General features: G+C 44.9%; 2 protein-coding genes across 14 annotated transcripts in view; both read left to right on the forward strand.

Moving 5' to 3' along the window:
* Window positions 1-14,602, forward strand: part of st6galnac4 (ST6 (alpha-N-acetyl-neuraminyl-2,3-beta-galactosyl-1,3)-N-acetylgalactosaminide alpha-2,6-sialyltransferase 4) — a 107,414-nt gene that overhangs the window by 32,458 nt on the left and 60,354 nt on the right. The gene's annotated exons all lie outside the window — the stretch shown is intronic.
* ntng2b (netrin g2b) overlaps window positions 1-14,602 on the forward strand; it is a 53,904-nt gene that overhangs the window by 20,087 nt on the left and 19,215 nt on the right. For all 13 annotated transcript variants that reach the window (XR_014598936.1, XM_084035531.1, XM_084035540.1 and 10 more), the window contains exons 4-5: window positions 11,615-11,787; window positions 13,564-13,593. Coding sequence is in view for 12 of the 13 variants with exons in the window: in XM_084035531.1 (XP_083891657.1) it covers window positions 11,615-11,787; window positions 13,564-13,593 (203 nt within the window). In the remaining variant the exon portion in view is untranslated. The remainder of the gene's footprint in view (window positions 1-11,614; window positions 11,788-13,563; window positions 13,594-14,602) is intronic.

Consider the following 14,602-nt stretch of genomic DNA (forward strand, 5'->3'; position numbering starts at 1 on the left):
GAAGAATTCTCTGCACTGTGCCTCACCCAGCATCTGGTGGAAAAAGGGGGGAAATCTCTTGATACCGCGAGCATGCTTTAAAGCTGAAAAGCATGCTGGGAATTGTAAGTGGGAGAACATGAGGTGGAGGGAGGGTGTCCTTGGAAAGATGGTTTGTTCCTCAGTCAGCCACATTAATTAGCATAGCATTATTACAGGCGTGGTGTGTTCAAAAACACGCGGCGTCTTTAAACCGTCACATGTCGACGGGCGAGCGGCTCATCAGCGCGAGAGACGGAAAAATGAGCCCGAGTGTTTGACAATGAGAAACACGCCGGCTCACACTGGGATCAGTCTTTCTTATTGATGTGGGAGACTTTGAACTTTTAGCGCGGCGTCGGCCCCATCGAGGGGGACGAGAGGCTGCGAGGTTCTAGTCCGGCTTAACAAGACAGCGGGCGTCGTCGTGGCGAAGGTTGGAAACACTTTCATATAAAGACACAGAAAGAAATCGTTGTAAATGCATAATGTGGAAAGAACAAAACAGTTAATGAATAAGTTAGAAGTGGAGGAAAACTCTCAGAGGACTATATAAGGTTTATAATTACAAGTGACTGGAGGAATAAGTTGACAAAACAATCTAGCAACTTGCTTTTTTATGGATCCGATACTAAATCTATAATAATATTAATACACATAAATCTTGTGTATTAGATTTAAATGTAGTTGGCAGGAAACTGAAACTAACTGAAAGGATTACTCAGGTGTTTGATTAAGTCGAAGTGTTAATTGAGAAAACGATTTCTCGACTAGCAGCTAATGGAAACCATCGTTGTATTTGATTTTAATACGCCGCCTCTCTATTGGTCGTTCGTATTCGCGTCGTAGAAAGTGATCTGGTAAGAGACAAAGGAAGGCTGGAAATGGTTTTTCAGGTCAGTGAATCGCCGTCATCATCATCGGAGGAGCTTGAAACTTTAAATACGCATGCTTTGGCTCACCGCGAGTTCATCCGCTGGTCAGTCGCAAAGAAAGAAAAAAAAAGGAATCCTTCAATAATATTCATATTAAACCTGCGCCCAACCAGAGGTCACTTCATTAATCAGCAAATAACGCCGGGCTTTTGCTACACAAGGGTATCATTGTGGGTTCAGTTTGGATATGAATACGATTTCTAAACCGCCTCACCATAAGTAATTCATTTATATAGAGATTATTAAGCACACTGGTATAATTACTGAATAAGCGAAGCGGTTTCTTCCACTGCTCAGAGCGCTGGTAAACACTGTCCTCTTGCACAAAAATCCCCCCCAAGTTGAAGTCCTTGTACTAATTGTCTTGCTAACAGCTCTGGTATGTTTTGGAGCCCTCCTCCCCTCCTCTTCCTCCCTCCTCCTCCTCCTCCTCCTCCCCCCTCCTCTGTTCCCCACTCCTCACCTCCTCTGGCCGACGGCACGGGCAACTCTCTCCTCTCCGATGACTAATGATGTTCTCTCAGTCTCAAGGTTTTAGCAGGATAATTATATTAACCCCTGTCCTCTCGCTGATCCCAGCTCAGCTCCTACTTCCCCGGGCGTCCTCCCCTCCGCCGCCGTCTCACCGGAATTAGACGCTAATATACACACACACACACACACGGCTATACGAGGACAACGAGGGTGTTTTCGTGCCGTCTGCAGGTGTGTGCGCGTGCAAGTCGTGTTGACATTTTAGGATTAATTAAATGAGGCCATGCAGCAGAAAGTATGTAATGTTTTCGTGTTGATGAGCTCATTTCTATGAACGCGGGGGTTCAACAGTGTCTCTAAAGTTCGTGCGGCGGCCACGACGTCTCGGAGAGAAAAAGGCCCCGGGAGGATTCTGTTCTCCACTTCTAAAGTTTCTCATTCCGTTATAGGAAACACAACAGACATAAAGATCCTGCAGAGATCCAAAATCCACCCCCGGGGGGTCCCGAATCTCCGTGGGGGACCGCACAACAGGAAGAACCTCCCACCAAACCCCCATGTCGTCCCGGAGTTCTGCCTCATCAGCACTTTTTCATCCCCCCCCCCCTCCCATTGCCTCACACTCCTTCCTCATTCATATCTCAAATAAGATGAGGATGTATAATAACGCCCCCTCCCCTCCCTTCCCCTCCAGCTCCACGCCCAATTTCCTCGCTCCCCAGGTGTTACTCCTCGCCGTAGTGTTCATTAAAACACCTTCAGCGGCAGTAAGGAGCCTGCCGGGAGGTGAGGCGCTAATATCCAGCGCCGTCCCACTGATCTCAGGTCCATTCCAGGCCGAGCTCTCTCTTAGTGGGAGACGCCTTAAGATGCAGTGACATGGCTGCTGGAGGAAGAACGGGGTCAGCCATTCTGCATCATTCATGCTGCATCATGCTGCATGAATATTACAATGCTGGCGTGCAGAGTCTTAAATTACCACCCGCCAAGTGCCAAATGCCAGTAAAATATGTCTTGTGTGGATGAATTAATAAGGGTCACCCACCACAGTGGTCAGTGAGAGAGCATCTATGCAGAGGTGTCTATTCAGCATATGTTATTTATAAGACAATAACTTTTTATTAATGTCATGTAGAGACAAGCACAGACAATACGTGAAATCGCTGATGTGGGGATTTCATACAGTACGCACTTCTGGCTGCATACCAAGCACTGACATGTGCTTCATTACTGGAAGTTTTTTATTTCGCGAAAAATCGATTTAAATTGCATATTCTATTGTGGAGAGTGCAAAAAAATTTAAATATGGTAATTTTTTACCTATTATGATTAGTTTTCGGAGATAGTTCTGACCTGCAAACCTTATGATGATAACATTTGAACGACTAAGTGGATGCTCATATCAAAAATAGCCAGATTTAAAAATAATATAAGATATTCCAGTCCAGGTGAAATGATGAAATATGATTCAGGAAGTCCACTTTGAGTAACAGATCCATGATATTGATCGCTTATCAGACACCAAAACATCGCACACTTATAGAAACACTGAATAAACAGAATTTTACACATTATGTTATGATCGCAGCAATCATTTTAACTTCTTTCTTTCTTTTTCGGCGTCTTTCTGGATGATGTCACTATCTCCGTGTGTTCGTTTCTATCTTGAACTTTTATAACAAGAATAAAAAAAGAAAACAGAAACAACAACTACACACAAAAAAATTATAATTATGCTCGCTACGTCTCCTAGATGTGCTGCCGTGGCGGGAATTGTCTGTACTGTACATCGTCACAGTTGTACAATGAGCATGATTTCAAAAGAAGGTGGTTCAAATAAACTACACGTTACGCAACCCTAGAAATACAAATGGGCACATTAATCAACACACACAGTGGTGAGCTTCAATAAAGGGACCTCAAAATCGGAACAAATTCCCAGCATCATTAAGACGCATCTACTCCTCCAACGAGGGTTACGCCCACTGCTTAAAGTGAGGAAATTATTTACACACACACACACACACACACACACACACACACACACACACACACACACACACACACACAGCATTACTGGAAACAGCCAGGGTGACAGAATCCTTTGAGAGCTACGTATTAATTACTCGTGCAGTTTGAAAGGCCAGCACAAAAAACAGCACATTTTAAACAGCTGGTATGTAACCCACACCTGAACACACACACACACACACACACACACACACACACACACACACACACACACACACACACACACACACACACACACACACACACACACACACACACACACACACACACACACACACACACACACACACACACACGGTCCTCTGAGGTCTGGACTGGAGGAACAGGATGTGCCCAGGCTCCATTATTTAGTTATTTGGTGCTGTGCATACAGTGTATATCCTTCAGAGAGCAGGTAACTCAAAGTGGGCCTAACGCTCTCCACGCGACCAAAAACCCACCAATCAGAGAGATGCTCTCAGGACTTGGGCACGCACGCAACAGTCATTTACCGTTTCCCGTGTAAATAATTTACCGGTACGTTAAGTCACACACAATATCTCTCTCTCCCTCTCTCTCTCTCCAGCCATCCCTCCATCTATCTGGTGCATCGCAAACTAAAAGATGCTTTTTTTTTTATTTAACTGGGAGCAAACTGTGCTAATATAATGAATCATCACACGTACACAACGGGGAGGTCACACATCCCTGTACACTGCATAGTAAACACACACACACACACACACACACACACACACACACAGAGGGTGTGGATTTCAAAGACAATCAAGGTCATTCCTGCACTTTGAATAATTAAAGATGTCTTTTAGCCAGATAATTTCACTCCCCTTTTTCTTCAAAAAGGCCAACAAAAACCTCAAGTGACTCTGACTTTGAATATATATATATATATATATATATATATATATATATATATATATATATATATATATATATACACACACATATAAATGTGTTTTTGGAGAGCCGAAACACGGCGTCCCTTCAGCTGCCTCGGATGATCCAGTAGAAAGTGAAAGTAGAAAGTGTTTCTCGCTTGGATGGCTTTTGGGATGTGGCCCAAAAAAAGATTTATGCATTTATTTATTTATTATTTTTTTTAAACTGAGAAGATGGAGGGAGAGTTAACGACACGAAAAAGCCAGGAAATGCACCTTAAACATTTGTTGTTTTTTTCTGCAGCAACACAACTTTCAATAGAGAGAACTCCAGATATTGAGCTTCGGGTGTAAATGATTTGTTTACCGTCGGTTGTTACTAATGAACGAGAGTGACGGCTTGATAGAAACGTGTGAACCAACTGTTGTGGTTACAAAGGGAGGCTGTGTAATCCCTGCTCGCCACATGATGCAGAGGAGGTCAGTTATAGATTAGCTGTTTAGTCGAGAGGGAGAGAGAAAAGGATGGATGGTGGAGGAGGGGGGGAGAAAAAGAAGGTGAGGAGGAGGAGGAGAGGGGGAACGTTTGAAGAGACTCGCGGTGCTCCCCCTGCTACGGGAGGCTGCACTCGAGGAAAATCGATCCTCTCCCTTCAGAGAAAGAAATTTATGAAGCTGGAACATAAACGCAGTCATGTCCAATTAGCCGCTCCGAATTTACGAGGCGAGGCGAAGGAGGAAGTGGGAGGGGACGTGGTGATAAAGACCTGAGCAGAAGCCAATAAGGCGTAGCTGCTGATCAATGATCGCGGCTTCATGCAACACCCACTCCCGCGCTCGGCCGCACCGCGTCCGTGGGCTTCGGCTTTACTCTCATTCTACCAATCAGATGGGGGGGGGATTTATGGACAATACTTAAATATCACCTCCAGGCAGCTTTTATGTCTGATATGGTTCTTTCTCCACATTAAAGTTCAATCGCGTATTAAAATCACGTATTAAACTGACAGCATGGTAAATGTTGCTCTAAAAGCGGATCAGTTTCAATAAACAAGATGTTTTTTTTTGCACATCCCGATCTCTTTCAGCTCCAAATCTAGGAACGTGTAAATATTTCCCCGCTTATATTACAATCCTACAATTAATGAATCCTACTTAAAGGCTGTAGATAAAGAAGACGTTGGTTAGCTGACTATGGTTTTGAAACCTCGTCTTCATTTATTTTTCTTATTTAAACACTAGAGGGCGGAGCTAAGCTAATATAACGCAGAAATAAAGTTTGACTTTCATGAACTGAAAACAGTGACTTAAAAGGCAAAAACAGGGACGGGCAACCACCCGCCAATCATACGCCGTCATTTACTGGAAGAAGATTTGAGACCATAAACTCACGTTTGCGATGTTCACTGAGGTAATAAATCAGAGGAGAAACTGGGTCATAATTACTGAAGATGTTCGGACTTGCTTCATCTCACTTCAAACACTTCCACTGCAGCCAAACGGATTCGTCAGTTGAGCTTTGTTTTGGACCATCGAGTGGACTGAAAAACCATGTTTGGATTATTAATAGTTCATATAATTAGGGTTCTATACTTTCTTCCCGACCCCTAAATAATGACCTCCCGTTCTCGTTAAGTTCGTCAGCTTGTGATGTCATCGCCTCACTCTCCACCGCTGCTGTTATGCTCAGACAGCCGTGTGTGCAAAGAGGGGTTTTTACTCCGACACGCTGCCATGAGAGCAAAACAAACTCCCTCTCTGTCTTGTATCTGTTTCTCTTCCTGACTGACTTCACCGAGTGAAGAGTTGCGATCTGAAACTCGGATTTAGGGAAAATGCAGAGAAACTTCAGCAGATCGATGAGAAACTGCATCATTCTTCACTGTCAAACAATTAAGCAACAATAAGCAAGAAATATTTTGGAGTATAATCTTTGAGAGTATCGTCATTTGCTGTCAAATTTGAATTCGTTCGTAATTGCACCTCCGTGTCATCAGTCAGCCCTGGTTTAGGATGTTTAGTCTCATTGCCCCATTAGGCTCCACTATTACTCCAGCCGGTTGTGGTATCAGGAGAGAGAGAGAGTTGTTGCAAACAGCAAGAGGGCCTTCTCGGTGACGGCTGATCGAACGCCGAGGAGGAGAGGAGCGAGATCTCCTGCTGGGTCGGAGCTGCATCGATGCGGTCTGTCATCACAGGTTAGAGCACGTCAATGCAGACCGTCCTCCGGGGGTCTCACCGCTGGGGTCGGGGTGGTGGTGGAGGGAGGGCAGGTAGACCGTCAGGGGCTTTGACTGCTCAGCCTCCCTCTCCTCCAGCTACTCCTCTCAGACACGAGTCCACAACCCAATTTACTGACTGCGCTCCTCAGTGAGCACTGGTGCAAACGGGCAGCAGCAAGGAAAAAAAACAAAACTAAGAGACAGTCAGAGCTGCACAAGACAGGCGGACGGGGAAAGAAAGAAAGAAGAACAGAGAGTGGAAGGAAAGACTGAAGGCCTGGAACGGTCACAGTGGATGGAATTTGGGAGCAAAAAAGTTCAAATAAATGCAGTGGGAGGAAAGTACAAAAAAAAATAAGAGAGAGAGCGGGAGTGATGGCGGCGTCCCCGGAGAGAAATAGAGGAATAGGCATCGACTACAGTAAAGAGACAGATAAAGCCCCATTAACGGCCGCCTCCAGCTGCTTTCTCGGGCTCCGCCACCACACGACTCCCCCTTGATGTTTGTTTATCTTTCTTATTATTTATTCCCCTAATTGCTGCATCTCTGCTGTCTAAAACAGGCAGCCCTCGCATCATTAAATACACGGGCCGACGTGACTTCACAGAGACAGACTGCTCGGAGGACGGACGGATGACAACGACTGGAGGCCGTTAGATCGCTGCTATTGATCGCTGATTAGATGCAAAACAGTGCGAGCGTGTAGATATGCAGATAACGTGTCATCAATCCCGAGTTACATGTGTTTCCCGTTAAATGGTATCTGTCGTCTTGAATCAAAAGTGGAAAGTTCTAACCTTCACGTTAACGTGCTTTGAGTTGCGTGAAGACAAGCATACAAATGTTGATCGCGCAGTAGATGCGACACATGAATAATGTATTGAGCAGATATTGAAGAAAGACAAATAGCATTATGTACGTGAACATTCTGCAGTTCAATCAGTTTGCAAGTTTAGTGATAGGCTAATTACAACATTAACATTCTGTGATATATAATAGTATTTTTGTTAATCCTGAGCTAAAGCATCAATGGAGGCATTTTACTTGAAGGGACACAGAAGAAAAATGCCCAGTCAGCAGAATGCTACTCATTAGTAATTAGTGAGTCATGGTAGAAAATAAGATAGATAGATTACAGTATTAGTATCAGTATTATAGTAATATTTTGTAACATTCACTTGATGGCATTTTGCAGTTTTTTTTAAATTCTATATTCCATTATAAGAGGCGGAGTCTGGTTTTCCCACAAGGGGTTCATCGTCGACACACACACGAGGAATTCACAGGGGACAACGAATGCACGGCATCTTGGGTGATATGGAAGACAAAAGCAGATGTGTGACATTTCCTGTGAAGGGAGGGGGGGGGGGCGATAACATCATCGAGCCTCTTCTTCAGTCTTCTTTATTAAAAAAAAAACAGGAATCATCTCTATCCACGTCGTAATGTTTGTTGAAACATCCTCACGACATGTTTGCTGCCCCCGGTGGTCAATGCGTGTCACTAAACTAACCGGTGTTATATCACCGTTCTCGCCATTAAACACCTTAAATCCTCAGGATTCAAACCTGAAGGCGACATAGCCGGCAGTCCAAGAGGATCCGCAAATTCAACAACAGGATGTTGTTTTCTGATTTTGCACGGCTACGGTTAAAGGCAGGAAACGGCCTGCGGGGTCCGGTGTTAAAGTCTGAGGTGGCGTCGCCCCGTTGCTCCGCCACAACCTTCCTTCCTCCGCAGACTTAGCGGCTCTGTTGATAACGAGAGTCCCAACTAAACAGGCTGCTGGAGGCTCTGTTGCTTTAAACATGAATAAAAAGTTGCCATTCCCTGAAACTAAATGATACTCTAAACAAACTGATACACAGAAGTATTGATCCATAATTACACCCGCTAATTAAACCAAGTGTGTGGTTTCTAATGGAGACTGGAATACATTTGAATCACTTGCTTCCTCCTGCTCTTTGACTCTCACCGGCTTCATCGTGCCCTTCATCGTCTTTTCCCCCATTCACCTCCATCCCCCCCCCCCCCCCCCCCTCTCTCTCTGAGTAAACAGACAGGGTTATGATGGATCCAGCTGTCCCGTCTTAACTTCCTTCAGCTCAGAGCTGCTACTCCCCACTTTGATGACTTTGCAGCGATGGCAGACATCTTGCACATTAACATATGATTGTGCCTATGTATTATTTGTGTGCGTAGGGACCGAAGAGGAAAGGGGGGGGGGAGGGTGATTGGGAGAAATCCCAAAGCAAGCTGTCATCTGAAAGAGAGAGAGAGCTAAAGAGACACGGCACTTGAAAAATCAGAGTGCCACGTCATCCATGCGGAAGGAAGCGACGCTGAAGGTCCTCCTGGTCTTCCCGCCCGTGAGCGGGAGTCGTGAGAAAAAGCAGGTCAAGGGGATGGAGTGTCAACCTGCAAGACGGCACATTTTTTGCTTTCGTGATATAATAAATGATCAAAAGGATTTAGTTAATACCGGGACGACAGTGACATGTCATCGAGGTGTATTTATGGATCTATTCATGCAGGATTTAACCTCGACCGTATGTCAACCGTCCAGATAACCCACAAATGAGGGAGGCCATTTCCTCCAGCAGCTGCAGCCATTAGGTTTTTATCTTTAACTGCAAACTTCTAGATCCCGCGCTCGTCGAGGCGCTTCCCACTTTTTGAGACGAGACGGATGAGATTCATCACGGAGGAGGCGGCCGATGAGAAGCGGTGATGTGCTCGACGCTGTCAGTCACTCAATCCGGGCATTAGTCAGCGTGCCTCTTCTTCTCCGATCCGTCGTCTGTCATCGGCGACGCCTTCGCTGACAAATGCATCGCAATCACACGGAGTGGAGAACGCACACCTGTCTCATTTCACACGCGCTCCCTTATTTTCCTCCACAAAACAAGAGATGTTCAATTTCCCCCTCCGCTAAGTGGACAGCTCGTGTCCTTCAGAAAGCATGCAGGAAACAAGGCCTTTGTGGAAGGATGGATTCTCCCTGGCACGTCCTGTCAGCGCGTCCAGGTGATCACAGGGAACCATGGGTAATTTATGGGGCCGCGAGCAACAATGTGACGTGAGGCAACTCACCGTGATCCACTGCCTCCATTTTTCTTTTCCCCCTTTCTGAAGTTAACTGTACAAGTTTGTTTCAGTTATTCTGTATATAAAGCAGTCGAGGTTACCAGGACGACAACATAAACCATAAAAAAAAAGAAAAATGATGAGAAAGCGCAGATTGGTGTGAGGAAGGGAGATTGAAGTAGCCGTCTTGCCAGAGTACAGGGGCCGTTCTTTGAATATTTGATGCAGACGGATAACGGTTCACTCCAGTGGAACAAACTGGATTGGAGTCCAGTCGCTCATCTGGAAAAGGCTGTAATTTAAAGTCGCAGCCGCTGAATGTCCTTAAGATCCTCATTTCCTTCCAAGCAGAACTTCAAACCTCCAGATCAGCCCAGCTGGGGCCCCATGTCCTCTCCTGAGGTTGATCAGATACTTGAATTTCAAAGGCGGTAATTGTAAAAAACAATCTGCACCCCAAAATTTGTCGGCCTACGACAGAGTGGGTAAATAGATTACTAACAATCTTCAGCGTACAATATTTGTATTCAACTTTTGGGAAGTGTATTTTTTTCCACTTGCTTTGTGTCTCTGTGCTGTAGAATTATTCAGAAAGAGAGCAACATATATTGTATATTGCTAGGGGTGAGTATTGGCAAGAACCTCACAATATGATACGTATCATGATACTTTGGTCACGATACGATATGTATCACGATATCACGATGTATACGTATCGTGATACGTATCACGATACGATACGTATCACGATACTTTGGTCATGATACGATACGTATCACGGTACTTTGGTCACGATACGATACGTATCACGATACTGCGATATAAATAAAGATGAAAACACAAGTACCTGTATATGTACATCAGATGATATTGATCAGAGGACAAATTGAGTCAAAACTATTTCATTCCAAACAGCCTCTCCATTTTATTAATTCCAATGAAATTCACTGGAATAAATATTGAAAATAAAATGAAAAGGGATAAAGTACTGCATTCACAACGCGTCTAAACATGAACCTTTTTTTTTTTTTTTTAAATCGATCTTTGGAGTTGAAAAATCGATATTGTATTGGGCGGCAAAGTATCGCAATATATATTACCTTATCTATATTTTTACCCACCCCTATATATTGCATCTTATATTTACATGACATCGCTTGTATATAATGATATAATTAACTGAAAAATGACACCGAATCTACTTAGAAAATTGGTTGTAATGATAGTACATTCTTGTTTTATCGAATCAACAAAACAATGTGTCACATTTGAGAAGCTCATCCCTTCGAGTTGTTGCCGTTCTTGCTTGAAAAACGACCAATCGAGCTACTTGATGAATCAATGATTCCTTTCAGCTCTATATTAAGTCAATCAGGACACTTTGAAAGGATTTTCACAATCTGTAAAGAAAAACCATTTGATTCCTTTTTGCTGCTCGAGTGAGTTGGCGGTGCAGATACAGTCGTGAGGCTTCAGATGGACTGGCAAGTGTACAAACCAGCGACTTCGCCAGAGACAAAACTGAATTTGAGATTAAAAACACTTATCATAGGAACTGTGATCTTTCTCTTCGACATAAATGTATTTCAGCCAATTAAATCTTGATGTCTTTTTGTGTTCATATTTCTTGGTGTGTTTCAACATTTTCCTGATGCATGGTATACCAAACACCCAAAAGAGCACGTTTCTTACTTTTAACTATCTTCTTCTACAGTGTCCGCTCAGTAAACAACAAATTATGTACCTTAATCCTACAATCTTAATCTTGTTTTCAATAATTGCGATTTCTGTCTCCATCAGACCTTTAACACTCCAGTTGCACGTGTATTTTTTACTCCTTGGTGCATAATATTTAACATCATTAACACTTACAACCAGTATGTGTGATTACGAGTCGCACTCTCTTGCCTCGAGCGTGCCTCCACCTCTCACCTCTTTCATCGCCGTGTTCCCCTTCCCTTTAAATAGGTGCAAGTGTAACCTCCACGCCTCCCAGTGCCTGCTGCAGGACGGGAACCTCCAGTGCCAGTGTGAACACAACACCACCGGCCAGGACTGCCAGCGCTGCAGGAAGGGCTTCAAAGCCAAGTCCTGGAAGGCCGGCTCCTACCTGCCAACGCCCAACGGGACCCCCAACACCTGTACGTACCCCAAAACACGCTCATGATCTCATGATCCGAACCATCGATCTGACACACAGTGGAGACACGACGCTGGCTGACTCTCTACATACTCGCTGTATTATGCATGGATACGTCTATTATTGATTTAAGTTGCAACACTTAAATATGTCGCCTAGGAGGGGCCTCGGCAGATTCAGCATGATTTATTCAGCATTTAATAGATGATGAGAGGAGTGATATCACTTTCAGGTTCGTGAGGTAGATGAGAAGCTGCAGCGAGGAGCCTATTAGCTTAGCTTAGCTTAGCACAAAGACTGGAAACAGCTGTTGTAAAGCAGCAAAACTCACCAGCACCTAACTAATTTACATTTTATTTCGTAAAACGGTGATTTGTATTAGATTATTGCACAGATTAAAAACAAACGATATAAACATATTCATTCGTGAGCTTCGGAGGAGCGAGTAGGCAGATTTCGTTACCGTGGGGACGAGCCAGACGAGCCGTTTCCCCTCCCCGTTGTCAGCAGATGTTGCCGCCTCAGCCCAACTAATTGTAATGTTATCTTAGTGCTCTTGGGCGGTTATTGCTGGTGGTTTAGCCCCGCTGACGCTCGTGTTAGCTTTGTGTCCCGTGACGGTGGCTGACTGATGGCTCCAGAGCAGAATGTAATAAGTGTCCAGTGCCCATTAGCCACTCATAGCAATATATAATATTTCTTTAACTGGTCATATCCAGTCTATTTTTTGCTACTGTAATAATCCCAGGTTCTCCTGTGGCATCAGCAGCGTTCCAATCAGAGTCGATCGATCGGGACGCTGTATGTATTTTAAGAAAAACGAGTACGTGCAGGGATTTTTAATTTCTCAAGCATTCTCTTATGGATGGATTTATGGGTTTTTGTCATCACTGTTGAGGTCCTGATGAAAAGCAGGGATCAAGGGAACAAAGTTGAAAAGAGAGGAGGAGCCGAGAGAAGACGATGGGGAGAGATGGAGCTCTCGGAGTTGGTCGTCGTCTCGACGCAGAGAGCAGATCAGAGTAACAGCGTGGGAGTGCGTTGGGGGGGGATCCTCTCGGAGAGTGTAGCCGGCTACATTAGCTCGCTGTGATAAAATATAAATCTAGGGCAGCCCCTCCCCAGTTCTCCCCCGTTCAAACAAACACAGACATACTCCCATGTAGTACAGAGAGGGAAACACACTCACACACACACCTGTACCTGCACACACACACACAGCAAAGAAAGCCTCTATTGTCAGCCCTTTCCTTTTTTTTTAGATGCTGTCTGTATTGCTGACACACAACATCGGAGCCCATCGCCACCCCCCTTTTTATAAACTCCTGAATCCCGTTAGTGGAATTTAAAAATTCAAACTCGCTCGGTTCAAACGCCACACACAAAAAAAAAAAAAACGTTTGGTCCCCGCCGATTGCATTATGGATGTCAAGCTAAGCTCAACTATAAATACAATCTTGGAAAAACAAGAAAGGCATAAAGTTTTGATTCAATCGTTGCATAAGTGGCAGCGCTCTCTGTGACGAGGACCTCCCAACGGGAGGGTTTCTGGGAGGGAGGGGCTGAATTAGGGAGGATGGAGGGGGGGGAGGCGGTGCAAGTCATTACTCCGGGACACTGAGAGGTGGTCTACAACTAACCGTTATTTTGCAGAACAGCTCTTAAGCTCTCTCTGCCACCTGAGTCTGATGAATGAGGCAGAGTCGAGTCTTTAGGCAAATTGAATGCATAAATAAACAGCTTCTCTTCCCTCTCCCTTCTTCTAATTCTCTTTCAGGTACAATTGCTGGTTCCCCCTCCGGTTCTAGTAAGTAATAATGCATAACAGAAGAGGTGGTATTGCTCTCTCTCTTCCTATATTGTCTCTCTCCCTCCCGTTCTGTTGCACTGTTTTTGAAATGTAAGCTTCTGTAACCCCATACCTCGCTTTCTGCACGTCTCCTAAACGCTCCCTCTCTCCTGTGATGTTTCGGCTGGCTCTACAGTCACTCATTTCTCCTCTTTCCCCTGCATCTCCTCTCACAGCGCTGCAGCTCAGGGCCCTGTGTGCGCTTCATTATTAATAGGCCTCTCTGTCGCCGTGTCCTTTCATCACAGCACATCACACTAACCTGCACAGAAGGAGAGATTCTTCCACAGTTCTGCTTTTCTTATTTGGACTAAAAGACACTGCTGTGGACGGATTGAGGATGAGGGGGGGGAGGATGGGTGAGAATGGGTGGTGGATGGAGAGACAGGGGGGAGAGACAGAGGCGGTGGAGGAGGAGGAGGATGCGGGCATATGTTAGTGTTGTAATGCAGCGTGATTCCGGGTGAGGAACTCCGGGGAGGGAGGAATAAAAGGGAATTTGATTAGGGATTCTCTCTTCGGAGAGGCTATCAGCCGCCGAGCTGTTAGACAGAAACGATCGGCAAAGTGGCAACATCAACCCCTGACAGCACGGGGCCGTTCTCCACATGGCCGGACAGAGAGAAAGGCTGATGCATGGATGGACTCAGCAATTGGGACTGCAGAAGTTTTGCTTTTTTAAAAAAAGGGTCTCCTCTCACAATTTAGGTGCAACATGATTTAACAAAGAGGAGAATTATGCTCACTAATGGGCTGGTAATGAGTCTACGTTCTCGCAGATGCAGGTTCTGTTTGTAAGTCCACTATTTTACAACATAGAGGGTGAAGGTGAAGCTGAAACACAGGGAGGGGCGACCTGAAGGTGAGGGTGGACCCAAAGGGCGACCCACAGCCATCTCAGGAGTTGAACGCTCTCAGGCTTTTACCCATGAGCCCTTTGGAGCCCCTCGGGAAAGGTGCTGAAAAG

This window comes from Eutrigla gurnardus (assembly GCF_963514095.1).
Source record: "Eutrigla gurnardus genome assembly, chromosome: 19".
NCBI lineage: Eukaryota > Metazoa > Chordata > Actinopteri > Perciformes > Triglidae > Eutrigla > Eutrigla gurnardus.